Genomic DNA, 24550 nt, shown 5'->3' on the forward strand with positions numbered 1-24550 from the left:
CATGTCATTTTTACCGTATGGGATGGTTTCCTCAAACCCACCTCACCTTATCCTATTTCATTCACAAAACACCACACCCACCAATCACCCCCAACCTTCTCCAATTTTACAAAAGAAACCACACCAAGTCATTGGGCAATTTCGTAAATAACTCCCAATTCAAGCCTCTCTTCCTCCCACCCCATCATAATAAACCTCACCTCAAAACCACTCTACTGAGACTGAAACAGAGACACCAAAATCCCCAAATGGCGTGCCCTTCAATCCTACGCTCCTCTACGTCGTCGTTTCACGGCCAATTCCCAATTGCGGCTTCGCCGCCGCGGCTGTCGTTCGGAAACCCTAGAAATGTGAGCGTGGTGAAGGCTGCGGAGGTTGTGCTGGTGGAGAAGAGCGAGTCGGAGAAGGTCAGCCGGCTCAAGACGGCTTACCTTGAGAGAATCATCCCCAAGCTCAAAGAAGAGTTTTCATATCGAAACATTCATGAGGTGAATAATAAAGCTTCAAACTTTTTGTATTTTCAGTTTAATTTTAGATATAATTAGTTGTTTTTTCTATTTAATTTCATGAATTAGGGTCTAATTAGGGTTTGATAGAGTAAAGTAAGTAACTTTTTGGTTTAAAGAGTTAATTTTTGACAATGTGGTTCGGTTTTAATTACAATTGGTGATGTTAATTTGTCTATGTTGGTGTTTTGTTTGATACTTGTTTGTGTTAGTCTCGAGAGTTATGTTATTGGGGAGTGTAAGTGTTGAGTGTTGTAATGAAGTTTTGTTATGTTGGTGATTTGGTGCAATGGGGGACTTTGTTGTAGGTTCCAAAGGTTGAGAAGATTGTGGTGAATTGTGGTATTGGAGATGCGCAGCAGAATGCTAAAGGGTTGGAAGCGGCAATGCGTGACTTGGCGCTCATTACGGGGCAGAGACCTGTGAAGACGCGTGCAAAGGCTTCGCTTGCGCAGTTTAAGATCAGGGAAGGTCAGCCGCTTGGGATTGCTGTGACACTCAGAGGAAATGTGAGCTTTCTTTTCCCTCTAAATGGAATCCCATTGTCAGCTTCATTTCTTATGGACTTTTAGAATGAATTTCTCATTGTTTTGTGAGCAGGTCTAGTATTCATGTTCTTTTATCAATTCCTGTACAATAAATTTTTTTATTAGTCAAGATACAGAATAGGAACTTATGTTGAGGCCCGTTTGGCACTGTTTTACATTAAAATGTTAGGTATGACACTCATATTCTTTTCTTCTGGGTTTAGTAGTAGATTGAACTGATGCTTAGTTACAAGTTAGTCTGGTAATGATGGCGCCACAAAAAGAGCTAAAGATTATCTTATTCTTTTCTATAAGGTTCTACCACCGCCAGCAGTGCCTCCTTTCTTTCTATTTTGCGGATGGAAGAAATAACCTGATGTGAAGTAATATGCTTGATATGGATATGATTATATGTATGGTTGTTAAAAAGAAAGAGGATAGTGGCACCAGTGACTGTATTTTCAATTGTGTGGTACTAGGCACCCACATTGATGTTACAATGGTGAGGGTGGTTTATCACAAGTCAACATCAGTGTTTGTGAACTGTGACTAGTAAGTTGTAACCCTCAATTGATGATAGTGATGGTGATGTTATTGATACAACGAATCAGTAGTTAGTTACACAAAATTAACTAGTACTTGAGAACTTTATTTGTCTCTTTCAATCTTTTTTCCTTTGTGCATGGATCTGGTCCCTTGAAAATTTATGTATCACTCATATTCCAATTGCATGAAATCTCATGCACCAACTGTTGACTGTGCAGGTGATGTATGCCTTCCTTGATCGCCTCATTAACTTGGGTTTTCCCAGGACAAGGGATTTCCAAGGTCTCAACCCGAACAGCTTTGATGGAAACGGGAATTATGGTGTTGGAATCAAGGAACAGAGTGTGTTCCCGGAGATCAAGTTTGATCTTGGTAAGGGTAGGGGAATGGATGTCTGCATCAAAACAACAGCCAAAACAGATAAAGAAGCACAAACACTCTTGGCTCTAATGGGGATGCCATTCAGAGAGACTGGCCCTGTCACCGAAGTGCGAAAGAAGAAGCTGAGGTCTCACCATTTCAGTCGAAAGGGAACTGGACGAAAATGAGTTCTCACCTCTCAGAGATAGGCACATTTTGCTGTTAGTTTTGTATTTTGCAAAGTTCAGTCACCAAAAAACTGGTCTTGTATGTTAAAAAAGTTCAATGGAAAATGATCTTATTCTTGTTGTGTAAGTGTAAATCATGCAGATATGAAGTATGAACAACACTTTCAGTATTTCCTGTTCATTCTATAGAATCATGAATGTTGTACGTACATATGAAGATGATCTTATCCTTTGCTGTGTACAATGAAAGATGTCACATACATATGAACAAAATAGATACTTGACGTTGAATCCCAGCAGAATCATATGCCACGTGTATATTATCATTGCCAGCTCAACAAAATATATCAAGATAACAAAGAATCTTAAATAATGTAGGCGGACTAATACTGATATGACTGCTCTGTTTGACAGTGATGAGCATTTGAACCCAGTAATTAGTCTCCCTTAAACCTTTGATTTTCTTTGCAAAGCTCAAAGCTTTGGAGAAGAAAACCCAAAAAGACTGAAGCTTTATAAAGAAAAAAGAGATGGGTAGCATTAATCAGATAGCATTGGGTTGCGGAATAGCTACTGTCAGAGTTTCAATGGCGAAACCATCGTGGGCTGTGAGAGCTGAGCTTCCCGGAGCCCCTGATCTCTTTGCCGAGAGGTCCATTCTCCGAAGTGGGTCTTCCTCTTCTCGCCGGCGTGACCTTGTTTTCGTCGTCAATCCTTCAGGTCTTTCTTTCTCTCTGTTTTTGGTTTTTTTTTTAGGATTGGTGATTAGTGAAAGTGAGGAATTGGAGCAGGGGCTAATGGGAGGACTGGTAAGGAGTGGAAGAAGCTGCTTCCGTATTTGAGGTCTCGTCTTGGTGCTGATTGCAATGTGAGTTTACCTTTTCTCGGTTTGGTTTGTTGTTACCAAGTTTTGAGCTTTACCCTGAGTCCCTGATATAGAATTATGGGTGATTAGTTCATTTGAGGTTGGAATATGGAGGCATTGATTTTTTGTCATTGTGGTGATAGATGAATTGCTTGTAGATGTTGTTTTGGATTGGTTTGTGTTGCTTGGCAATTGATATGATCAGTAGGGGGTTGTTTATTCAGTGAAAAATGTCTATATCTTGAAAAGGGGCGGTGTTTTGTTAGAGGAGTGCTTCAACAGTCTGTTGAATATGTATATTTATGAAATCAAAGTTATTTCCAAGTGACTTCGTGATTTGAGGGTATAAGTTATCACTCTGTAATGGTAATCAAGGTTGATTGCTGTCCTGAGTGTTCTGTGGTTTGAAGTACCTTAATATGGTGGATGTAGCAAATGGCTTAGTGCAGCTACTATTCACCACACTTTTATGCATATAGATATAGGTCAATAAGGCTAAGTATGGTGACATGGACCATATTGTGTTATGTAATTATCAGTTTGCAGCCTGTGCTGTATTTGTTTTGGTTCTCCATTGGGACTCAGCTATGAACTTGAATATTTGCTTGTCTATCTTATGGGCAGATATGCGAGTCTTTAACATCAGGTCCTTCTCATGCAATTGACATAACGCGGGAGGTGAGCTTTTGTACTGTTATTGTTTGCGCTTGAACTAAATCTAGTTTGTTTGCTGGAAGATTGGTTTAAGATGTGATCTATGATTCTAATGATATGCAGGCTATACGGGAGGGTGCAGATGCTGTAATCGTGGTGGGAGGAGATGGAACTTTGCATGAGGTATTGAGATTTGGAAGTTCATGGAAGGATTGCAATGACTAGTCAATTGTATTTTCTCCCCTTCCCTGGGACTGGGTCTTTCATTCTGCAAATGACTGGTTAATAGTAAATATATTCTTTACCATCTTTTGATCAGACATTTTGGTGTACTGATGTGGTTTTAAAAATAAGGAAAATGAATCCTTAACAAGTGATAAATCTTTTGATGTAGGATTTGGCTTCAGTTACTGGCATAAACAGTTTTACCATAAGCAATGGTTTAATTTTATAAAAACTTTTGGTACATGTAACTTTCAACATTGCAAGGTTCTATTGGTATGGGATATCTGTATTGTGTGCTACTGATGTGTACACATTTGATCTATAGCGTTGCTCATCTACATTGGCTTCTGATAATCAGGTTGTGAATGGATTCTTTTGGGCTGGAAAACCTGTTACTAATTACGATAAAGAGGCCACCCATTCAACTGCCCTCGGTGTAAGCAATTACCTTAGGAGTCTAGTGATCATAATTTAAACTCTTCTTATCATTGTAGTTATTGTCAAATACAGTCATTAGTGAAATGCTCTATTGATCCATAAACCACCTGCGTTGAATTTCTGAAGTTAAGATATAACTATTTTGTGATTTCTACAGCTCATTCCCTTGGGAACTGGGTCTGATTTCGCCAGATCATTTGGCTGGTTAGTACATGCATTTCAATCTGGTTTCAAATGAATTGTCTAAGATCACTTGGTCAAGATTGTTGAATATCTGCTATTTTATCAGGAAAAATAATCCGTATGAAGCCATCGAACGCATAGCCAAAGGTTCTCTCTCTCTCTCTCTCTCTCTCTCTCTCTCTCTCTCTCTCTCAATCTTAATATTTTATTTTCCTTTTTTGTATAATCCATCTTCGATTGATAGTGAAGGAGCTTTCGCTTATTGAATTGTATTCACTTTGTGAATTATAAATGCTGAAGGCAGAGATGCATAATTGTCTTCTGCAGGACAGAGATCACGAATAGATGTTGGAGTTATTTGTGGAGAAACTGATGAACCTCATTACTTTGTTAATGTTGCTGACATTCACTTGTAAGTGCAACTTGGAAAGTTTTCACTAGACACATTCTGATCTTAGACAATCTTTCTGACATTTTGTTGGGGTTGATGTTTTGTAGGAGTGCAAAAGCAGGATACCATGCTTCTAAATACAAGAGATTCGGAAACTTGTGCTATGTTATTGGTGCTTTGAAAGGCTTTATCGGGCACCGTAATCAGGACCTTAAGATCAAGGTCAGTATTGTATTGCTTCCGTATTTTTGACCTGACAAACATGTATCATCCACAGTTCCACACCACTTAATAGAATGTTGTTGATCTAGGTCAATGAAGGGGAGTGGGAAGTATATCCTCAAGTAACAGCCCTTTGCATTGGAAATGCAAAATACTTTGGTGGTGGCATGAAAATTACACCAAATGCTGATCCTCAGAATGGAAAATTTGAGGTGGATTAGTTTTCCTGCACCTATGCTTCCTAATTGATAGAAAATTATATAATGCAGCATGCAGGGTTTTTGTCTAATATGTCTGAACTGCACTCTGAACTTTCTTGGCAGGTTGTGATTCTTCAGGACTTCAAGTGGTATGACTTCCTCTTAAAGCTGCATAAGCTGTACAATGGAACTCATCTATCAGTGGAAAATGTATCTTCAAGAAGGTAGGTCATGTTTGGTGAAGCTGTCTCAGGCTAATATAGTTATCATGTTTTATCCTGCTCCTGTCCCTCCTCTCTTTCTATATTTGCATAGGAAAATGAAAACTGAAAGCCAAAGCCAAAAAGGTGTCCAAATGAGCTCATAGATCTAATTTATCCACAGCTACTAGATGAGGGTTCTCTTGTGTGCTTTCCTCTTATTCAATTTGTTCTTCTTGCAGTGTGCATTCTATTGAAGTGGAGGAGATTGCAGGAAGTGGCAACATATATGTTCAATCAGACGGCGAACATTTAGGATTCCTGCCTAGAAAATTTTGTATATTACCTTCTGCAGTTGAGATGATATGTTGACATTCTGCTGGACTTGTGCTTGGTGGTAATTCAAGAGTAGCATTCGCGGAGATATCTAAGCATCACAACTGATGCTGCAGAGAAAATAGACTGGAACATTCTTTCCCTTGGAATAATCAATCAGACAAACTATAATACACACACGAGTGCCTACATAACTGAAGCCAAACAAACTATGATAGAGTTACAGATCAACATAACTGATCATCTAACTTCTAACAACTTTCTACAATCTCCAAGCAATCATATTGAAGCTACTGATGTGATCGTCCATGCTGGCTCTTCAAGCTACTGGTATTGAATTTAATACATTTTGGTGTGAATAAATGTTAAACTGCAGTATTTTCCTTTACTGGGGCTTTGCCTATTTTTCTTTGTAGTTCATTCTTCCTCACTCTGAAGGCAAAGGATTTATAAAACTCGTAGACTTGAACTTTTGTTGGTAGCTGCAACACAAAAACAATAAATCTCAGAAATAGGTAACTGTGGCTCAAAGATAAGATAAGAAACCTAATTGTGGCTGGTTTAGTGTTTGTATGGATGGTGCCTTAGACGTGACATCTCAGGTTGGTGGTGTTGGTATTGTTGTTAGGGATGAGTGTGGTCAGTTTATCTGTGGGAAGGCTATGTCTTTTGATCAGGTTTCTTCCCCCGCTCATTTTGAAGTTTTAGCTGGTAAAGTTGCCTGCAACCTAGTGTTGGAACACGTATTTAGTCCAGCCTGATTGGAAACGGACTCTCTCCTTCTTGTGCAAGGCATCCACTCAATTCATGATTTTGCTGTTCTTTTAAGAGGAATTTATGAGGATGTTTTGCATCTCTTTGCTCAGCTTTCAGGTTGCGCCTTCACTCACCTTTATAGGGATGGAAATTATGTTGCTCACACCCTTACTTGTTGGGCTCTAAATTGTAAACCTTGTGATGTCTTTTTTACTTCTTCTCCTCCTTTTCTTGAGGATATCATCTCTAGGGATTGTAATTGACTTTGTTTATTGAATCTTTTTCGTTTCTTCTCAAAAAAGAAGAAGATAAGAACAGTGCAGTAAATTTTGGTCACATGGACGAGGTTTACTTCTGTACTTGACATCACTGAATGGTGAATAAAGGGTCAAACTTTTCACTACAGCTTGGTTCTTAAAAACTTTCTGTCTTTTGATTCAATGGTTCATAAAAACTTGACAATTATTTGTTGAAGTTGACATTTGGAGACTTCCAAGGCATTGTTTTCCTTGGGGATATATCTATGGCTTATTTCCATTCTGGTGTTAGATATTTAACTCCAACCATAGGCTCTGCTTCTCTCTCTTTTCAAATGGCAAACATTTTCTCCTATGCTTCCATTACACCACGCCTCACTGCTCAGCACCACTACCTTAATTTCCAGCCAAACCAGCGTTACAGTATCTGCAGAATTCATTGCAGTGGAGAAAACTCAACGAGTAAATCGACTTCCAATAAAGAATCCCAACCTGAAAATGCAAATGTTGTGCTTAAGGTTGCTTGGTATGCCTCTGAGTTTTTGGGCATTGCCACTTCATTTTTCAACCCACCATCCAAAGTTGAAGCTCCTGAAACTGCTTTTGAGCTTGCAAGAGATGGGTCTGGAGCCGTTGATCGTGCCGGAGTAGTAAAATCAATCAAAGATGACTTCGAAAGATCTTACTTTGTCACAGGTTAGTGAAAAATTTCAATGTTACTTTTTATTGAGCTCTTATGTTTCATAACGAGTAATGATTTTTTCATGCTTTAATTACTAGGGAACCTTACGCTTGATGCTTATGAAGAAGATTGTGAATTTGCTGATCCTGCAAGCTCATTTAAAGGGCTTCAACGTTTCAAAAGGAACTGTACTAATTTTGGTTCCCTTTTAACGAAGTCAAATATGAAGCTTATGAAGTGGGAAGATTTTGAGGTAATATCACCAATTCACCATTTCCATGGATTCTCTGATTATGAATCTTATGCTGCCGCCTTGACTGAAGAAGTTCAGTTATATCTATTCAGTTCTCATTCACTGTAGTTTCTGCAAGTATTTCATCAAACTTTTTGTTTGGTTACAGGATAAAGGAATTGGTCACTGGAGATTCAGTTGTATCTTGTCATTCCCTTGGAGGCCAATTCTATCTGGTATGTTTTTGTACAATCACTACATTTATCAAATACAGCAATTCGCGCTGTGAGGATTGGAACATAAGACGTTTCCATGGAATAATTTCTTTTTGTCACCTGTGTATAGCACTAGAAGTGAAAAGCTTGTCAATCCAGTCCATGTTTAAACTTTAATATCAAACCATTTGTTAGCTACCTCATTTGGACATTTTCTGCATGGGGAAACACCCAATATTCCCAAAATCTATAGGGCACCTCAAATAAGACTGTCGCTTTCATTAGCTAGTTTACTAAGGTAAATGCTTGCTCTGAACCATTCTGACTTTGTTGTTGCAGCAAGTGGATACACCGAGTACTACTTTGATAAACAGTCAGGGAAAGTGTCCAGGTAACTTGTTGTTACAATAAGATAACTTGTTTTCTCTATCCCAATATTTTCATATATAAGTAGCTTTGTAAAATTCAGGCATGTAGAGCACTGGAATGTTCCCAAGATGGTTTTACTGAAGCAGATTTTGAAGCCAAGCAGGCGATTCTGGCTTAAGAAAACAGGTGGTTGAAGAATTGCTATTTGTGGAAAAGGAGGATCAGAGTGACAAGCTATGGCCAACTTCTTCAGACTCTGATCACAACTTTGATTGTTTATGTTCATGGAAATGGAAGCTGTAATTGATTAAGGAGTGACCTGGTGGTAGTAAATAGTAATGTTGATGTTTTGGCATTTCTAAGTTATCTATGAGAATTGTACATCAATGACCAAAATGAAGGTGAACTTAGCTGATTTCAAATCCACCAGATTTGCTACTGTCACCTTACAGAAATCCTACATTAATCACTGCACATAGCAAAAGTTGGAAAATTGAGTCTGCTTAATAGTATTTTTAATGGGAGTAGCCGGTAGGAATATAATTTGAAAATGATGTAAAGGTGTTAAAAAGAGCCACCAACCTTACTATATTTGTTTTTTTTGGTTAGTCCAGTCTACTATATTTGTTTTTTTGCATAGTCAAGTCTCGTTATAACGCATATTCTTTCTATGAGGACTCAGGTCTACTACTATTACAACTCCTACATATGATACCAAAGATTGTTTGTCTTGGACAAAACCTTTCTCTCTGCACATTCAGACTGAGCCATGGCGTTCCCATTCTTGGATGTAGTTGTCGGTACGAATCAATTTGTATCTCTTGCTCAGTTTGTCTACTCTTTTCCTCTGCTCACCTTCACGTTCCATAGCTTGTGACTTCTTTTAACTTGTAAGCTTGTAACTACTTTTAACTTACAAGCTTTTTACAGGTTCTATGATATTGATGTACATCTTTGAAACTTACTTGGATTTGAGGCAACATTCGGCTCTTAAACTTCCAACCCTTCCTAAAACTTTGGAAGGAGTAATCAGCCAAGAAAAGTTTGAGAAGTCGCGAGCCTACCGTCTTGAAAGAAGGTATATCTGATTCTTTCTCCATCATATCTCCTTGGTATTCTCAAATGATGCTTTTTCCTTTTCTTGATTTTCAGTCACTTCCATTTTGTTTGTGAGTTAGTGAGAATACTTATGGACTTAGCAATATTGTTCTTTAAGGTTTTGCCTTGGTTTTGGAAGGTATGTGATATAAAGAGGTATTCTGTTTTTGGGAATCTGCTTGATGCTCTACTGTTGTTGTTTGATTAGTTCTGTTTTCCTTTTTGATAATCTCAGAAATCAGGACATTTTGTAGCTCTAGTTGGCCTCAATGAAGAAAATGAGATACTGCATACCCTTGCATTTTTAGCTGGTGTTCTGATTTGGCTGGAGGTTAGCATATTTATTGCTTATAGCTTATAAGTTACTGAGAGTTTATGAACAATTAAATTAGTATCAGAATTACAATTTTCTAGATACATCTATACTGATTGGCTTATAAAGGTATTGACACTCTACATTTCTGGACCAGATCACAAGTTTACCATTTTCTCTCTACTCCATATTTGTGATCGAAGCCCGTCATGGTTTTAATAAGGTTGATTTGCATTGCTACTCAGACCTCATCATGTTTCATTCCATCTTTTATCTCTATCATTTCTTGTTGCTTTAACTTCTAACATGACTTTGTATCTGTTTTACAGCGAACAATATGGTTATTCTTTAGTGACAGGTCGAAAGGAATTTGTCTTTCTGTTATACTTGTCCCACCTATAGTGTCTGCAGCAATTTTAATTATAAAGGTAAACCATGCCAACGTACTATATTTGAGCAAATCAGCTTTCTATTGGCAATTTGGCATTGCTTGGTCTATGTTCATGACTTATTAATCACTTTTTCTTTAAACCTCAGAATTTGGTGTTAGATTTCTTTTTCATGATCAACTATGTGGTTACAGAAAGGAGGTGCTTACTCAGTCATTTATCTGTGGGTGCTCACGCTCATTCTTTCGCTTGTGATGATGACAATCTACCCAATTCTAATAGCCCCACTCTTTCACAAGTTCACCCCTGTGAGTTTCCAACAATTAATGATGACTATTGAAATCGATTCCAATTCATTCATCTTGTTATTATGTTCCGTTCTGTTGTCTTAATTTCCTTGTTACATGTGACATTAGCTTCCAGAGGGCCAGCTGAGAGAGAAAATTGAGACGCTTGCTTCGTCCCTCAAGTTTCCATTGAAGAAGCTGTTTGTGGTTGATGGATCTAGAAGGTCAAGTCACAGCAATGTGAGGATTCAACTTTTTCACCATCTTTATTTTGTTCTAATTAGTTGTTGTACTAGTGGACTTACTGATTTTACCTGTTTATCATCATATACAGGCATACATGTATGGATTTTTTAATAACAAGAGGATTGTCCTCTATGATACACTGATTCAGCAGGTATTTCACACCAAAGTAATTCTTTTGCATTTTCATGGTTAGTTAATCTGTTGCACCAAGTCATTTATCTGAGAAATTGATGGTTGCGCGCAGTGCGAAAATGATGATGAAATTGTAGCTGTTATAGCTCATGAGCTAGGCCATTGGAAGCGTAATCACATAGTCTACTCTTTAATTGCCAACCAGGTATATATGCTTTCATCTTGTATTGCAAATTTATGCCAGTGAAGCAACTCGCGTCATATCTGGTTGATTTTGAATTCCTGATCAGTCTTTTTTTTTTTTCCGATTGGTGCAGATCTGTGCACTATTATACATTGGGGGCTATACTCTTGTGAGGCACTGGAGCAGTCTGTTTCAAAGTTTTGGGTTTCATACAAGACCACTGATCATTGCTCTCATCATATTTCAGGTATCAAGACATAGCCTCTCTTCTATTGCCACTTTCTTTCTTCCAATTTGTCCTTATGCTAATCTTGTGGTTCTGATTTGTTATACCATAATATTTTGACATACACTTGTACTTCACTTTTTGTTTACAGTATGCCATAACACCTATTCAGAATCTTGTATACTTTGCTGGTAACCTTGTGAGCCGAGCTTTTGAATATCAGGTGAATCTGCACTTCACAGTTGGCATTTCATTTCTCTCCCTTCCCCGGATTTATTTCTCATCAATTTTTCTTTTGCAGGCTGATGCTTTTGCTAAGAAACTTGGTTACGCCTCTTCGATTCGAGCCAGTCTTGTTAGACTACAGGTAATTTATCTTAGTTTATCAACTCGTGTTGGAATGTGGTTTTTGGTCTTTGCATTAACTCATTGTGTGTGAACTCTTACCGAGCTTGCTGCTAAAACAGAATGTTATGTTGTTTTTCTTTTCAGGAAGAGAACTTAGCAGCTATGAATATTGATCCTTGGTACTCAGCATATCACTACACTCACCCCACACTTGTTGAAAGGTTGGCTGCAATTGGTAAAATGGACAAGGAGGAATGTACGTAGTATCTGATGATTGATGAGCCAAAAGATAATTATGTAACTGTAAGTGGGTAAATGAGCGAAAAGATAATGATGTAATAACTGTAAGTGGGTAAAGTTCATAGAGGATATATATGATACTATAGGGTGCCTATTTTCTGGTAGTGCTAAACTGCTAATTAATTCTCTCCCTCAAGAATGAGTTCACAATCTCATACTGGCTATTGAAAAGTCTCAGTTTCATCTTTACCTCCTATATTGGTAAACGACTGTGTTAACCCTACAAAAAAATGTCAAAAATCGATGTGGTACGGGTTAAACAATAGTGTCTTACTAAGCATCAGCAAATTCCAAGTTTTATCAAAGATGATCACAAACTGCAAGTTATTCATATTAAAATTACATCTGATGCCGAGGCATTGAGGCGCTCTTAGGTTTGGACAAGGTCTAGGAGACTAGCTAGGACCATTCAAGCAAGGTGGTATAGAAGTCGCCCTTTAGTACCATTTGATCAAATCTACTGTGTTGCATGGTCTTGAATGTATAGGAAGTTAGACATTAGACATATGCTGGACAAAGAAAAGGTAGTTGTCCCCTTCTACTTAGCTGAACTCATTTTTGTAACGACTAGAATCTCAGAATTGTATATGAGGATTAGAAAATAGTGACAGGAAAAAAGAACTATAAAACTCGACTTGTGTATCACAAGGTCTTCGTCAATGACTAAACAAAGAAAATCACATTAACTTCTCCGACTCTGACCGGACAGATCCAACTAACTTCTCTGACTCAACTCCCAAGTTGTCATGGCAAGATAGCATTACATAGTTTGAATGTGAATAAGAGTTTTGGTTTCCATGGAAGCTTAGCTAGTTACTTAGAGTTGGGTTACAGCTGAAACGCCATTCTTTTCTGGAACCATACAACCAAAGTATGATGAGGAATGAAGATCAAGACCATATTCCACTAAGGTTAGTTGGTTTCTTTTCATCCATGATCGTTTCTATTTTCCCTTTGTTAAACTTTTCACCTGTGTCTGTCCTTTACTTTTCTTTCATTAGTGCTCAAGTTTTCTTTATCATTCCTATAGTGTTGAGGATGCTGGAAGATCCACACCACAACTCATTTTAAGTTGGAGGAGCTGTTTGGAAATGATAGCAAAAGTTCCGATGCCGGTATGGAATCGGATATCTATAATTTCATCTGTGATTGGAGTCTCAGCAGATCCTTTGTTCTTTTATGTTCCATTCCTTGATGAAGAAAACAAGTGCATTGGAGTTGACAAGAAGTTGAGGATTGCAGTCCTTATTTTGAGATCACTTACAGATAGCACTACTCTGGTGTACATTATGCACCACATTCGCAAAACTCTTTTCAAACATGTTGGATCTGAATCCACAGGATGGAATTGGAATAAAGCTAAGAAGTTCTTTCTGAAGTTCTTGTTTCAGATTCTCATCGTTCTTCCCATTCCACAGGTAAGACTTAATTGGTGATTTTTACTGGACATCTGAACTAGCTATTAGTATCTTGGTTTAATACTATCATATATATATATATATATGGGGCTTCTCTGCTACGGACGTCCGCACCGATTTCCGTCTGTTCACCACCGTACGGCGCCGCGCGAGGGCGCGCCTTCACCCCAACGAACTCCAGCAGCTTCCCCGACCACTTTCCATCCCCGGCGAGTCCGTTCTTTTCCAGTTTTCCGGCGAGATCACCCAAAACTTCAAATAAAGTCGATCTCGCCGGAAAACTGGAATTCGGCTGAGTCGCCGGGGATAGAAAGTGGTCGGGGAAGCTGCTGGAGTCCGCTGGGGTGAAGGCACGCCCTCGCGCGGCGCCGTACGGTGTCGAACGGACGGAAATCCGCACCGTAAAACGGTGCGGACGTCCGCACCTGAGAATGCCTCATATATAGGGCTTCTCTGCTTCGGAGGTCCGCAATGTATTTTTTTTTCTCTCCAGGTGCTAGTCCTGGTTCTTTTCTTCAGAATGAGAGGCGATAAATATTTTGAGGATAGAATGATGATGAATATCTTCCTTCTTGTCCAATATGTTCCAAGGATGTATCAGATTTATCTATTATCTAAGCAACTTACAAAGCACGTCGGAATATTGATCAAGGGTGTCTTCTATTTGTTTATGTACATCCTTGCTAGCCATGTAAGTTTCGACTCTCTTATCATTTCACCTTCCATTATTTTTATTAGAAGCAAATCATTGATTAAGTTTTATTAGCATCTTAAACACATGCTATAGAGGTAGAAGTTGCAAGATGTTGTTCATTTTGTTTATACACACATCCTTGGTATTCTGGAGAAAATTGACTGTAATATCTAATAGCCATGTGAGCTTTAACAAATTAGATATCATGAACTCTGATTTTAATCTAGAGATTCCCACTGTTACTTAGTAGTTTTTGTTGAAATTTTAGATACTCGGAGCCTTCTTCTACTTTCTTTCCATTCAACGAGTAACAACGTGCTGGCACCAGACATGTAGAATCACTGGAGGATGTAGAACTACTTATCATTGTGGCGATCACACTAGTACTTCTGTTAATATCACATTGCTTACAGAATTATGCCCCATAAGTCCCTCAAACGCTACTATGTTCGACTTTGGAATATTTGGTAATGGCCTTCAGTCTGGTAACCTGGGACTGATAGATTTTTCAGAAAAAGTATTCTACTTTGTCTGGTGGGGGCTGCGAAATCTAAGGTTCGGGTTATGAACCTATTCTGTATATGTATATTGAGCTAAATTGACAAGCATTTCACATTGACTTCCACCTTTCACTAGTTCAGACTTCAGACATCCACTATTTCTCAGTAGATGTTGTCAATAACTGTAAATGACCCTTCTAAGCTTCTATCACAAAAACTCTGTTTTTTTTTTTCTTTTTTCTTTTTTCTTCTTTTTTCCAACTTGAGGGATTTCATGCAATTTCATTTAACCGATTCAAATGGTTTATGTTTAGACCTCTACTCATCGATCAGTTTCATGGACAAATTGTATTCGTTTGCATGTATAGCTCAAGCATGACTTGAGAGTTGATGCTTTTGTTGATTTTCCATTTCTAAGAATTCTTTAGACATTTCAAAATGATGGATTTGAACCAGACTGGATATTATTATAACTCATATATGTAGAAATCCTTTGTAATACGAGCATGGGCGTGTGTGTGTGTGTATCCTAAATTTTCCAGTTAAGGAGTAGCTAAATTGTTAATTCTGCTAAAGCACTCTGCCATCACACATATTGCTTAATCCTTTTCCTATCGTATTGCAGTAACTTTGGCACAAATCTGGAAACAAGCTCCTATTTGTGGGAAAATTGCTTGGCAATTCTTATTTCTGTTATGGGTTTGCTATTGTTTTTATATCTTATTGGGAATGTGCAGGTTAGTAATGATCATTTCCCTATGTCTTAGTGGTTGCTATGTTTACTATAAATCCTTAGCTTGTAACTTTATTTCTTTAAAATTTTATCAAAAAAGAATCCCCTAGCTATCTTAAAAAGTTGAAACTACACTGGGGAGAGTGAAATAAGCTAGCTGTGCCATCTACTACTGATTCATTTATATATTTGTCATTGTGTTCAATTTAAACTGGTCTGAGTATTATTTGGCTAAATGCTTACTCCCATCTAATTGAATAGCTTTCAAAATCATAATGCGGTTTAGTTACCCTGGATAATTTAATTTTCTCTTGGTTTTCAGAAATTCTTGTACTCACTATATTCAATTTGGCACTACAACCTGAATGAAACTCAATCATGCATTCATTTTTTAAAAGGTCCAAGAATTGCAGCTGCATTGATTTAATTGCTATCTTATTTCAAAAAGAGTAGTTTTATATAGTGTGTTGTACAAATTAAACTATAATGTTTCTTGTGAAACAGCAATGTATGCAGTGGGAGGCGGAAAAGGATGAGGTGCTTAAGAGACTGAAAAAATCAAAGGAAAATATAGAATTCTGGATGGACGACAGAGGTGTCGATGATGAGAAGTTAAGGAAAGAAATCATGGCAGACATAGATAATATACCGGAAGAAAAAAAAGGTGCTGATCTCGACGATCTATTCTCAATTCTATCCGAGGAGACAAGTAAATCTTTGAAGTATTTGCTGTGTATGAAAATGCTAAAGAATGTATGTTTCATTGTCCCTCAGTTCTGTAGTTTCTAATTCTCTCTTTGTACCTAATGTAAGCAGCTAACAAAGTAATACTACGTGCATGTGTTTTTGTATAGGTACCAAAGCTTAAAGATATGACTGACTTTGTGTTGAGGAGCATCTGCAGCTATCTAGAGCCAGTGTTATACAAAGATGGTACCTTTTTTGTAAAAGTGGGAGAACCACTTGATCGTTTGATTCTTGTTACAGATGGCAATATGTTGGTCTATACATCAAATAGTATCCACAGGTGTGTGGAGGACGGTGGTGTTTATGGAGATGAACAACTTCTGAGTTGGGCATCATCCAACTCCAACATGTTTGTCTCTTTAACAAACATACCTATCTCAAAAGAAAATGTGAAATGTATCACAAAAGTAAAAGGCTTTGTGATCAGGGCTGAGGACTTGGGAAACATGTCTATGTACAAACACACTAGGAATTCTACCGAATCTAACCTTGGGAAGGAGATAGCATTTTCTAGCACATCAACAGAAACCTCTCCTTTCAGCAATCAACCAACATCGACTGTTCCTACACTAGATGTCGATCCCACCAGCTTCAAAGGATTGTAGCAGCAGCATGTATCTTGGTACGCCAATGCTTTTGTATTACTGGGCAATCTGCAGGACATGCAAATCTGTGATCAGCTAGCTACTGTATACATGCAGTGGTTTTTCACAAGTACATCATTCGGTTTTTAAGACAATTATTATTTACTGGGTCATGTAAGTTTATAGAACTTTCTTGACACAAGGATTGCCAACTTCTGACCATTGTTTTACCAGTCCAGGATTCTTCAGGTGCTATACCTTCTTCAAGTGTCAGAAAAATAAAAATTTAAACCCTGAAATAATAGGAAAATTTTGAAACCTAACATTACAGCAAAGATATTTTGTCTTCTGGATAAAAAAGAATTAGGTGTTATGTGGTTATTTCCTTAAAAGAGGTTTCCCGAGAGATATGCATAGAATCTTAGTGATGTTTGTCATTCTTGCAGTGACCTTTTTATATGCAGATGAAGTTTGGCGAAACTTGGTCCCTTATACTGATATAGTAATTCTATCATTTGAGTCTGATATAGTGGACTGAATTCTGTAAAACTGGAAATTAAACACTGTTTGTTTGTGGACAAATTATTTGCAGTTTGCTGGAACATAATGTGTAATTCCCAAACAAGCACCCTACTGATCAGCAGCTTTAGTACATATGTCTAAGTTCCTTGGACAATAGTAGGAAGTAAACTGACAATGTGGAGATTAATAAATTTAGAGAGAAACAGTTACAGCTAATAGGTTGGACACCACATCAGGATAATTGTGTGGAGCTAAGTTTCATGGAGAGGTGTTGCAAACAGGCAACAATCAGTGACCTTTGTTTGTAACATCCCTAGGGATTTGCATGATCATAGTTCACGACTTCACATACTACTTAGCTTGATTTATGGCGTGTCTTGTATAGCTAGTAAATCAATAACAAAGGATTCAGGGGAAAGATGAAGAGTGAACATGATCAGGAACAGTTGGTTTTTGTTTATGTGTATAATGTTCTCAGACCATTACAGAAATGAAGAAAAATTCATTCTTAACACGAGTCTCACTCATTTGGGAACATAATGCGGATAAAGGTCACTGTTAATCATGGCTGCATTTTGATACAACACAGATATCTATGATTTACAGAAATTTATGTCTGACAAAACTCAAGGCTCTAAGACTATTTCTTTTGTTCTAATCTGGAATTATGGTATTGAGTGCAGTACATAAAGTGTCTAATTGCAGGGTCATTGTTTCAGAAAGAGGATATATTGGAGGGCTAATAATTTTGGATTACTTATTAGAATCTTGGAAACCAAGTCAGTTCCAAGTTCCAACCAATAATGAATCTACTTTACTTTCAGGATTCTCTATGTCACTCAGAAATCTTAAACATTGAAAGCCTAAACTTGTAAGTCTTTGTTTTAGTCTAGGCCAGTCATTTTATTCTCTTCCTAAATCGGAATAAGATAGATGTGAACCATGCAACTTGTAAGGAATATTTAGAGAAAAAGTGGGTCTAATTAGTAGTATTATTCTTATGCGAGTAGTTTAAAAGTGCACACAAACTTTTCTCAAAGTAGAGGTGTATTGTATGAAATAACCACTAAGGTGTTGCTAGAATTACGTTAGCAATGAATAAAATTAATGGCGCTGCTAGTTTTTTTTGTTTCTGGTTAGTTGAGTTTGCCACTAAATATAAGTTATTTGGTCAAGTCCACAGTATGCAGGCTTTTTTTTGGTCAGTCAACTCATGTCTACTACTGTATTGCTATAACTTGGTGCCAAAGATGATTTGTTTTGGACAAAACCTTCCTGCCTGCACCTTCAGACTAAGCCATGGCGTTCCCATTCTTGGAAGCTGTTATCGGTACTAGTTGATTTCTGTTGCTCCCTCACTATAACTTCTGTGTTTCTCTGTTCCATATATAGCTCAACTTAGCAAGTACCATTAATTTATCATAATATTTTTACAGGTTTTATGATTTTGATGTACAACTTTGAAACTTATTTGGATTTGCGCCAACATGCTGCTCTTAAACTTCCAACACTTCCTAGAACCTTGGAAGGAGTAATAAGCCAAGAAAAATTTGAGAAGTCGCGAGCCTACTGTCTTGAAAGAAGGTATATGTGATTCTTACTGACTATCAATTCTCCTTGTTAATCTTAACTGATGTGTCTTTCTTGACTTTCAGCAACTTCCATTTTGTTCACGATTTTGTGACATTACTTATGGACACAGCAATTTTGTTCTATCGGATTTTGCCTTGGTTTTGGAAGGTTAGTAATACTAACAAGAATTCTGTCTGTGGAAACCTTGAAATCTCCTTGATGCTGTTCTCTCACTATATAGCAAGTTTTGTATTGCAGAAATCAGGAGATTTTGTGGTCTTAGCTGGCCTAAATGCCGAAAATGAAATACGGCATACCCTTTCTTTTTTAGCTGGTGTGATGATCTGGGAACAGGTACAGACATGAGTTCTAAAATACTAATAAGTTCTCAGAATGTATAAGCAATCCGTTGGTACTTTTATTGCACTTATTGCCTCGACAGATCGTACATATTCCTATATAATACCGGCATATATGCAAAGGTAATGAGAGTTTGCATCTTTGGACCAGATCACAGATCTACCATTTTCTCTCTATTCCACATTCGTGATTGAGGCTCGTCATGGTTTCAATAAGGTATGCATTCCTACTCAGACCTTATCATGTCCCATCCCATCTTTTCGGTTATATCTCTATGATTTAACATCTAACTAAATTGCTATTTGTTCCACAGCAAACAATATGGTTGTTCTTGAAAGACATGTTAAAAGAAATGTGTCTTTCTGTTATTCTTGCCCCACCTATTGTGTCTGCAATCATTGTGATTGTACAGGTAAGTAAGATCATGTACTAGCTGGCTTTTGAGTTATCAGCAAACCATAGATAAATTTCTTCAATCTTCAGAATGATATAGTTAGTTTCTTTTCATGTTCAACTGTATGATTACAGAATGGAGGTGCTTACTTGGTCATTTATCTTTGGACATTCATGCTTGTCCTCTCTTTTGTGATGATGACGATCTACCCTACTTTAATAGCCCCACTCTTCAACAAGTTCACCCCTGTAAGTGCTCAAAATATATACTGATTATTAACTAAAATCACTTCATTCACCCTTTCATTAATAAGTTTTGTTTTGTCGTCTTATTTTTCTTGTTACTTGTGACAATAGCTTCCGGAGGGTCAGCTGAGGGAGAAAATTGAGAAGTTCGCTTCTTCCCTCAAGTTTCCATTGAAGAAGTTGTTTGTTGTTGATGGATCTATAAGGTCAAGTCACAGCAATGTGAGGACTTCCATGATGTTTATATATGTTGTTCTGAATTTTGGTATTTGTGGATTTCCTCATCTTACCTATATATTATGGTACAGGCCTATATGTATGGATTTTTCAAGAACAAGAGGATTGTTCTTTATGATACACTGATCCAGCAGGTATTAAAAGGCTATCACTTATTGCATTATTTTGGTTAGTTTTTCGCTGTGTATCTCCATGGGCAAAAAGTTATTTAAGTGAGTAATCGATTGTTTGCAGTGCAAAAATGATGAGGAAATTGTAGCTGTTCTAGCTCATGAGCTAGGCCATTGGAAGCTTAATCACAGTGTTTACTTATTCATTTCTAGGCAGGTATGTATGTATTCTATAATTTTCTTGCAAATGTATGTCATTTTTTAAACTAGTGACATTTATGGTCGACCCTGAGTAAGCTCTTAAAAATTTGTGTGATTTTTCTACATTGGTGCAGATCCGTACACTTTTACACTTCGGGGGATATGCTCTCCTGAGAAACTCCAGCAGTCTGTTTCAGAGTTTCGGGTTTGACACTCAACCAGTAATTATTGGTCTCATCATATTTCAGGTATCAATATATAGCCCTTCTGCCAATTATGCAACTGTTCTGTGTATAATGTTAATTTGACACAAATTATGACTACACCTTCTGTTTGCAGTATACCATAACACCTATCCAGTACCTTGTAAACTTCGCTCGTAACCTTGTGAGCCGAGCTTTTGAGTTTCAGGTGAATCTATACTTCACGGTTGGCTTTTGATTTCCTTTCCTTCACCGGAACTTTTTCTTATAGTATTTGGTTCTTTATAGGCTGATGCTTTTGCTAAGAAACTTGGTTATGCCTCTTCACTCCGAGCCAGTCTTGTTAGGCTACAGGTAACTTATCTAATTCGTTATTTAATTTTGGGAGCGAGGATATATACATAACTTCTGTTATACATGCATGGTTTTTGTTTTTGTTCTACTCCTAATTTCTTGTGAAACAGTTTCATTGTTACTAAACCAGAAAATTGATTGTATTTTCCAGGAAGAGAACTTGTCAGCTATGAACACTGATCCTTGGTACTCGGCATATCACTATTCACATCCCCCACTTGTTGAAAGGTTGGCTGCAATCGGTGAAACAGACAAGAAAGCAGACTGATATGTGAAACCTATGGATGATCAGCAGCACAAAGACGATTTCTTATCAATCTTAATCGACAAATTGTACGTACTTTGCTCATCATGATCATCAAGTACTAGTATCTGTCTTAATATTTATAGTAAATCAATGACAATGGATCCGCATGGCGCATCACCTTGCCACGTTACCGGAATAACCATCAATTAGGAAGGAAACGTTACTAATGGACTACATTGTGTGAGATTGGATAGTCCAAGAAGTAACATGTCGAAATTAAGAAAGTTAGAAAACAATGATTGAACTGTTCGAGGCCCTCAAAATAGGAGTAACTAGTAATTTGTCCTTTAATTAACTATGTTGATGATTCTGTGGCAAGCACGCACATTGTTGCTAATCGCTTCAGAAAGAACAATACTGCGTACAAAGAACAATACTGCACACCTCGGAGCCTAGTAGGATTTCCGCCGATCGAATCACCTGTGCTACTACGGGCGGCTTAGATCGATTTTCTAGTTTGCCTCAGCCCCGAGAAAATCAAGGCTCACCCTGCTCGATCTCATAACCGAATGATTCTTGTCCGGTAAAGAATTAATAAAGCTATAACGATTCCTTTTGTCTGGTCTGAACTCGGCATAAAAACTACGTACAACCGATTGTTGATCGAATCTTCTTTCCTCATGCTTATTGTAATAGCAACCGATTGTTGTAGATTTCTATGAAAAATACCAAAGGCTTCATTCATCATGTCTTGCTTGCATGACTTAAGTTATGATGATGTCTGAAAGCAGAAGCAGCAGCATGCGCAATATTTGCTTCCTATGTATTTTCATCAACTTCTTCTCTCACTTTGCTCATCCACTCTCCTTCACTATAGATCAGTTCGACGAGAGTGCAAATGGAGTTGTCTTTGAAGGTGATGCCAAGTTTTCGTCGGGAGTGATTGAGCTTAACCCAGGCACGTACTTCGACGTTGGCCATGCTACATACGCAGAGCCTCTGCACCTATATGACACTGCCACTGGCTCACTGGCAGACTTCACTACTCATTTCACTTTCAAGGTCGACTATGGTACTCTTAATGAAGGTTGGAAGTTCAGCGACGGAATTGCCTTCTTCCTTGCTCCTGTTGGCTACGGCATTCCACCAAACTCTGGCGGTGGCGAACTGGGATTGTTCAACACCACCACCAATTTTAATGACTTCTCCAACAACATGATTGTAACTGTAGAGTTCGACAGCTGGGGAAACGACTGGGATCCACATCCCCCCGCCGCGCATATTGGGATCAACATCAATAAAATATCCTCAGCTATAACTGCCAACTGGAGTCCCAGTGACATCATCACCGGCAAGATTGGTAATGCATGGATAACTTATAACGCTACCGCCACCAATCTTACTGTGTTTTGGACATTCGATGACATCACCGGCCGCGTTGATCCAAACATATCTAGTACTTCTTCCCTTACTTACCAAGTTGACTTGCAAAAGATTCTCCCGGAAAGGGTCACAGTTGGTTTTTCTGCTTCTTCCGGATTATTCCTTGGCCGGCATTTTTTATGTTCATGGACATTTAAGTCGACTTTGTTGGATAAGGATATTATAAGAGGAGCAGAAAGCAAAAACAGAGGAGCAGAAAGCAAGAGAAACAAGAAGAAGATACTCTTGATACTGGACATTGCAGTACCTGCTGGCTTCATTTTGACGCTTGGTGCGGTGATCATATGTTGGTTGATGGTATTAAGGAACCGGAGAAACAATTACTCAGGCGAAGTCTCTGATCTTGAGAAGCTAGCCTTTCCAAAACGATTTGCTTACCAAGAATTGGTTGCTGCCACAAACGGGTTTGCCGACGATAGAAGGCTAGGCCAAGGAGGGTCAGGACAAGTATACAAAGGACTCTTAAAGGACTTTGGAGGCTGCACAGTTGCCGTGAAGAGAATCTTTGCAAGACCTGATCAGAAATATGAGAAAGTCTTCATCAATGAAGTCAAAATCATAAGCCGCTTGATCCATCGGAACCTGGTGCAGTTCATTGGGTGGTGTCATGAGCAAGGGGAATGCTTACTTGTTTATGCATACATGCCAAACACCAGCCTCGACACGCATCTATTTTGCAACAGACCAACCCTGCAATGGCACAACAGGTACAAGATAGCTTTCGGCTTGGCCTCAGCGCTTCACTATCTACACGAAGATGCAGAGCAGTGTGTACTTCATAGAGATGTCAAATCAGCTAACGTACTGTTGGATGATGACTTCAGCATTAAGCTTGGTGATTTCGGTATCGCTAAGCTTGTAGATCCCCGGTTGAGGTCTCAGACAAGAGGGGTGGTAGGGACTTTTGGATACATGGCACCGGAATATGCTACTGAAGGGAGGGCTAGTAAGGAATCTGATATGTTTAGTTTTGGAGTTGTAGCCTTGGAAATTGCTTGTGGAAGGAGGACTTACCAAGACGGTGAATATCACCTGCCACTATTTAGGTGGGTTTGGCAGTTGTTCCTTGCAGGAAATATTCTAAACGCAGCTGATGAAAGATTGGAAATGAAGTATGATCCAAATGAAATGAAATGCTTATTGATTGTTGGACTATGGTGTACTCACCCCAATCACAAGGCAAGACCAAAAGCAGGACAGGTGATGAAGGTTATTCAGCATGAGGCACCATTGCCGGAACTTCCACAAGACATGCATAATGATCCAGAAGTACCTCATTACCAGTCTCAAATTGCATATTCTCGATCAGATATACCTCCTCAACAAACCTAGATTTACTGCCTGAGTAGTAGAAACAGTCACTAAATCATATGAAGGACAAGGTGAAAGAGGTGGAACGCAGTTCATAAGGATAAATTTTATTGTCATTATTTTTTATATTGCGTGCAGTTATTTTTGTGTGTAATAAATTCTGTGTTTGTGTCCCCAACTCTAGACCTTGTTCAATGTATGGAGTTTAAATAGTTAGTCGTTTGTTGGAGGCTGGTTCGATACGATTTAAGGGTTCGTGTAGTCTGGTTATTAGTCGGCTGGCTCCGATATCGCGATTGCATGCATGAAACACTATAGATTTGCAAAGGGAAGCTAGAATTTATTCACATCATGTTCAACATTGCAAAAGCAAAAGACAGAGGCACAATTGTGCATTCAAGATTTGATTCTAGTTTACTTAAGTGTACTCTCATAACCTAGCCACTGCTCATCTGGTTTTCTCAAGTTACTGAAACCAAGTTTGTCCTTTCCTGTCAATATATTTACTATGCTAAGGAGCGAGGCTTCTCCAAGATTAAAGTCGAGGGCGACTCTAAGTTGGTGATTGACGTCGTGAATGGAGTCTTGAACCCCAGTTACTCAAACTGATTCATGATGTCAAAGTCTTGAGTAATTCCTTTGAGTTTGTAGGCTTTAAGCATGTGTTTAGGGAAGCAAATTTCATGGCTAATGCTTTAGTCAATCTTGGACATAGGCGGAGTAATTTACGCTGCTGGGAGGAGTGTGTTCCTTCAGAAGTGTATTCTGCTTTTGTCTTCGACATTGTTAATTTTGGGTGC

General features: G+C 38.3%; 7 protein-coding genes across 7 annotated transcripts; all 7 read left to right on the forward strand.

Annotated features, from left to right (window-relative positions):
- Positions 1–223: 223 nt before the first annotated feature.
- On the forward strand, positions 224–2316 carry LOC101311509 (50S ribosomal protein L5, chloroplastic-like). The gene is made up of 3 exons (XM_004306693.1): positions 224–488; positions 815–1015; positions 1798–2316. Exons 1-3 carry the CDS (start codon positions 249–251, stop codon positions 2125–2127), a joined length of 771 nt encoding a protein of 256 aa, XP_004306741.1. The 5' UTR covers positions 224–248; the 3' UTR covers positions 2128–2316.
- A 328-nt stretch (positions 2317–2644) lies between these two features.
- Positions 2645–6399, forward strand: LOC101311795 (diacylglycerol kinase-like). The gene is made up of 12 exons (XM_004306694.1): positions 2645–2847; positions 2919–2995; positions 3617–3670; positions 3770–3829; positions 4230–4307; positions 4467–4513; positions 4599–4639; positions 4820–4904; positions 4991–5105; positions 5195–5317; positions 5429–5529; positions 5748–6399. Exons 1-12 carry the CDS (start codon positions 2658–2660, stop codon positions 5875–5877), a joined length of 1101 nt encoding a protein of 366 aa, XP_004306742.1. The 5' UTR covers positions 2645–2657; the 3' UTR covers positions 5878–6399.
- A 790-nt stretch (positions 6400–7189) lies between these two features.
- On the forward strand, positions 7190–8553 carry LOC101306968. Its single transcript, XM_004308295.1, has 5 exons — positions 7190–7550; positions 7635–7789; positions 7938–8004; positions 8323–8374; positions 8453–8553. Exons 1-5 carry the CDS (start codon positions 7190–7192, stop codon positions 8544–8546), a joined length of 729 nt encoding a protein of 242 aa, XP_004308343.1. The 3' UTR covers positions 8547–8553.
- Positions 8554–9121: 568 nt separating this feature from the next.
- LOC101307257 (CAAX prenyl protease 1 homolog) lies at positions 9122–11839 on the forward strand. The gene is made up of 14 exons (XM_004308296.1): positions 9122–9152; positions 9283–9430; positions 9505–9589; positions 9686–9781; positions 9921–9986; positions 10093–10191; positions 10347–10460; positions 10569–10679; positions 10774–10836; positions 10930–11022; positions 11135–11248; positions 11379–11450; positions 11529–11594; positions 11720–11839. Exons 1-14 carry the CDS (start codon positions 9122–9124, stop codon positions 11837–11839), a joined length of 1278 nt encoding a protein of 425 aa, XP_004308344.1.
- An 834-nt stretch (positions 11840–12673) lies between these two features.
- LOC101307542 (cyclic nucleotide-gated ion channel 1-like) lies at positions 12674–16572 on the forward strand. The gene is made up of 7 exons (XM_004308297.1): positions 12674–12786; positions 12906–13293; positions 13787–13984; positions 14256–14542; positions 15113–15224; positions 15725–15973; positions 16075–16572. The coding sequence occupies exons 1-7, from the start codon at positions 12749–12751 to the stop codon at positions 16570–16572; spliced, it is 1770 nt and encodes a 589-aa protein (XP_004308345.1). The 5' UTR covers positions 12674–12748.
- Positions 16573–18338: 1766 nt separating this feature from the next.
- LOC101312088 (CAAX prenyl protease 1 homolog) lies at positions 18339–21180 on the forward strand. Its single transcript, XM_004306695.1, has 14 exons — positions 18339–18403; positions 18510–18657; positions 18729–18813; positions 18904–18999; positions 19156–19221; positions 19319–19417; positions 19534–19647; positions 19756–19866; positions 19953–20015; positions 20116–20208; positions 20327–20440; positions 20532–20603; positions 20684–20749; positions 20901–21180. The coding sequence occupies exons 1-14, from the start codon at positions 18373–18375 to the stop codon at positions 21015–21017; spliced, it is 1275 nt and encodes a 424-aa protein (XP_004306743.1). The 5' UTR covers positions 18339–18372; the 3' UTR covers positions 21018–21180.
- A 593-nt stretch (positions 21181–21773) lies between these two features.
- On the forward strand, positions 21774–23771 carry LOC101307838 (L-type lectin-domain containing receptor kinase IX.1-like). Its single transcript, XM_004308298.1, has one exon. The coding sequence runs from the start codon at positions 21774–21776 to the stop codon at positions 23769–23771; it is 1998 nt and encodes a 665-aa protein (XP_004308346.1).
- The last annotated feature ends 779 nt before the right edge of the window (positions 23772–24550 follow it).

This window comes from Fragaria vesca, linkage group LG7 (assembly GCF_000184155.1).
Source record: "Fragaria vesca subsp. vesca linkage group LG7, FraVesHawaii_1.0, whole genome shotgun sequence".
In the NCBI taxonomy this organism is placed as follows: domain Eukaryota; kingdom Viridiplantae; phylum Streptophyta; class Magnoliopsida; order Rosales; family Rosaceae; genus Fragaria; species Fragaria vesca.

Coding starts and splice junctions, on each gene's coding strand:
- LOC101307838 (XM_004308298.1), top strand. CDS start 21,774: ATGTCTGAAAGCAGAAGCAGCAGCATGCGCAATATTTGCTTCCTATGT.
- LOC101307257 (XM_004308296.1), top strand. CDS start 9,122: ATGGCGTTCCCATTCTTGGATGTAGTTGTCG. Junction 10,680..10,773: donor GAAGGTCAAGTCACAGCAAT/GTGAGGATTCAA, acceptor CATCATATACAG/GCATACATGTATGGATTTTT. Junction 11,595..11,719: donor CCAGTCTTGTTAGACTACAG/GTAATTTATCTT, acceptor TTTTCTTTTCAG/GAAGAGAACTTAGCAGCTAT.
- LOC101306968 (XM_004308295.1), top strand. CDS start 7,190: ATGGCAAACATTTTCTCCTATGCTTCCATTACACCACGCCTCACTGCT. Junction 7,551..7,634: donor AAGATCTTACTTTGTCACAG/GTTAGTGAAAAA, acceptor TTTAATTACTAG/GGAACCTTACGCTTGATGCT. Junction 7,790..7,937: donor TGAAGTGGGAAGATTTTGAG/GTAATATCACCA, acceptor GTTTGGTTACAG/GATAAAGGAATTGGTCACTG.
- LOC101312088 (XM_004306695.1), top strand. CDS start 18,373: ATGGCGTTCCCATTCTTGGAAGCTGTTATCG. Junction 18,658..18,728: donor GCCTACTGTCTTGAAAGAAG/GTATATGTGATT, acceptor CTTGACTTTCAG/CAACTTCCATTTTGTTCACG. Junction 19,867..19,952: donor TAAGGTCAAGTCACAGCAAT/GTGAGGACTTCC, acceptor ATTATGGTACAG/GCCTATATGTATGGATTTTT.
- LOC101307542 (XM_004308297.1), top strand. CDS start 12,749: ATGATGAGGAATGAAGATCAAGACCATATTCCACTAAG. Junction 13,294..13,786: donor TCGTTCTTCCCATTCCACAG/GTAAGACTTAAT, acceptor TTTTCTCTCCAG/GTGCTAGTCCTGGTTCTTTT. Junction 15,225..15,724: donor ATCTTATTGGGAATGTGCAG/GTTAGTAATGAT, acceptor CTTGTGAAACAG/CAATGTATGCAGTGGGAGGC.
- LOC101311795 (XM_004306694.1), top strand. CDS start 2,658: ATGGGTAGCATTAATCAGATAGCATTGGGTTGCGGAATAGCTACTGTC. Junction 5,318..5,428: donor CTCAGAATGGAAAATTTGAG/GTGGATTAGTTT, acceptor CTTTCTTGGCAG/GTTGTGATTCTTCAGGACTT. Junction 5,530..5,747: donor GAAAATGTATCTTCAAGAAG/GTAGGTCATGTT, acceptor TTCTTCTTGCAG/TGTGCATTCTATTGAAGTGG.
- LOC101311509 (XM_004306693.1), top strand. CDS start 249: ATGGCGTGCCCTTCAATCCTACGCTCCTCTACGTCGTCGTTTCACGGC. Junction 489..814: donor CATATCGAAACATTCATGAG/GTGAATAATAAA, acceptor ACTTTGTTGTAG/GTTCCAAAGGTTGAGAAGAT. Junction 1,016..1,797: donor CTGTGACACTCAGAGGAAAT/GTGAGCTTTCTT, acceptor TTGACTGTGCAG/GTGATGTATGCCTTCCTTGA.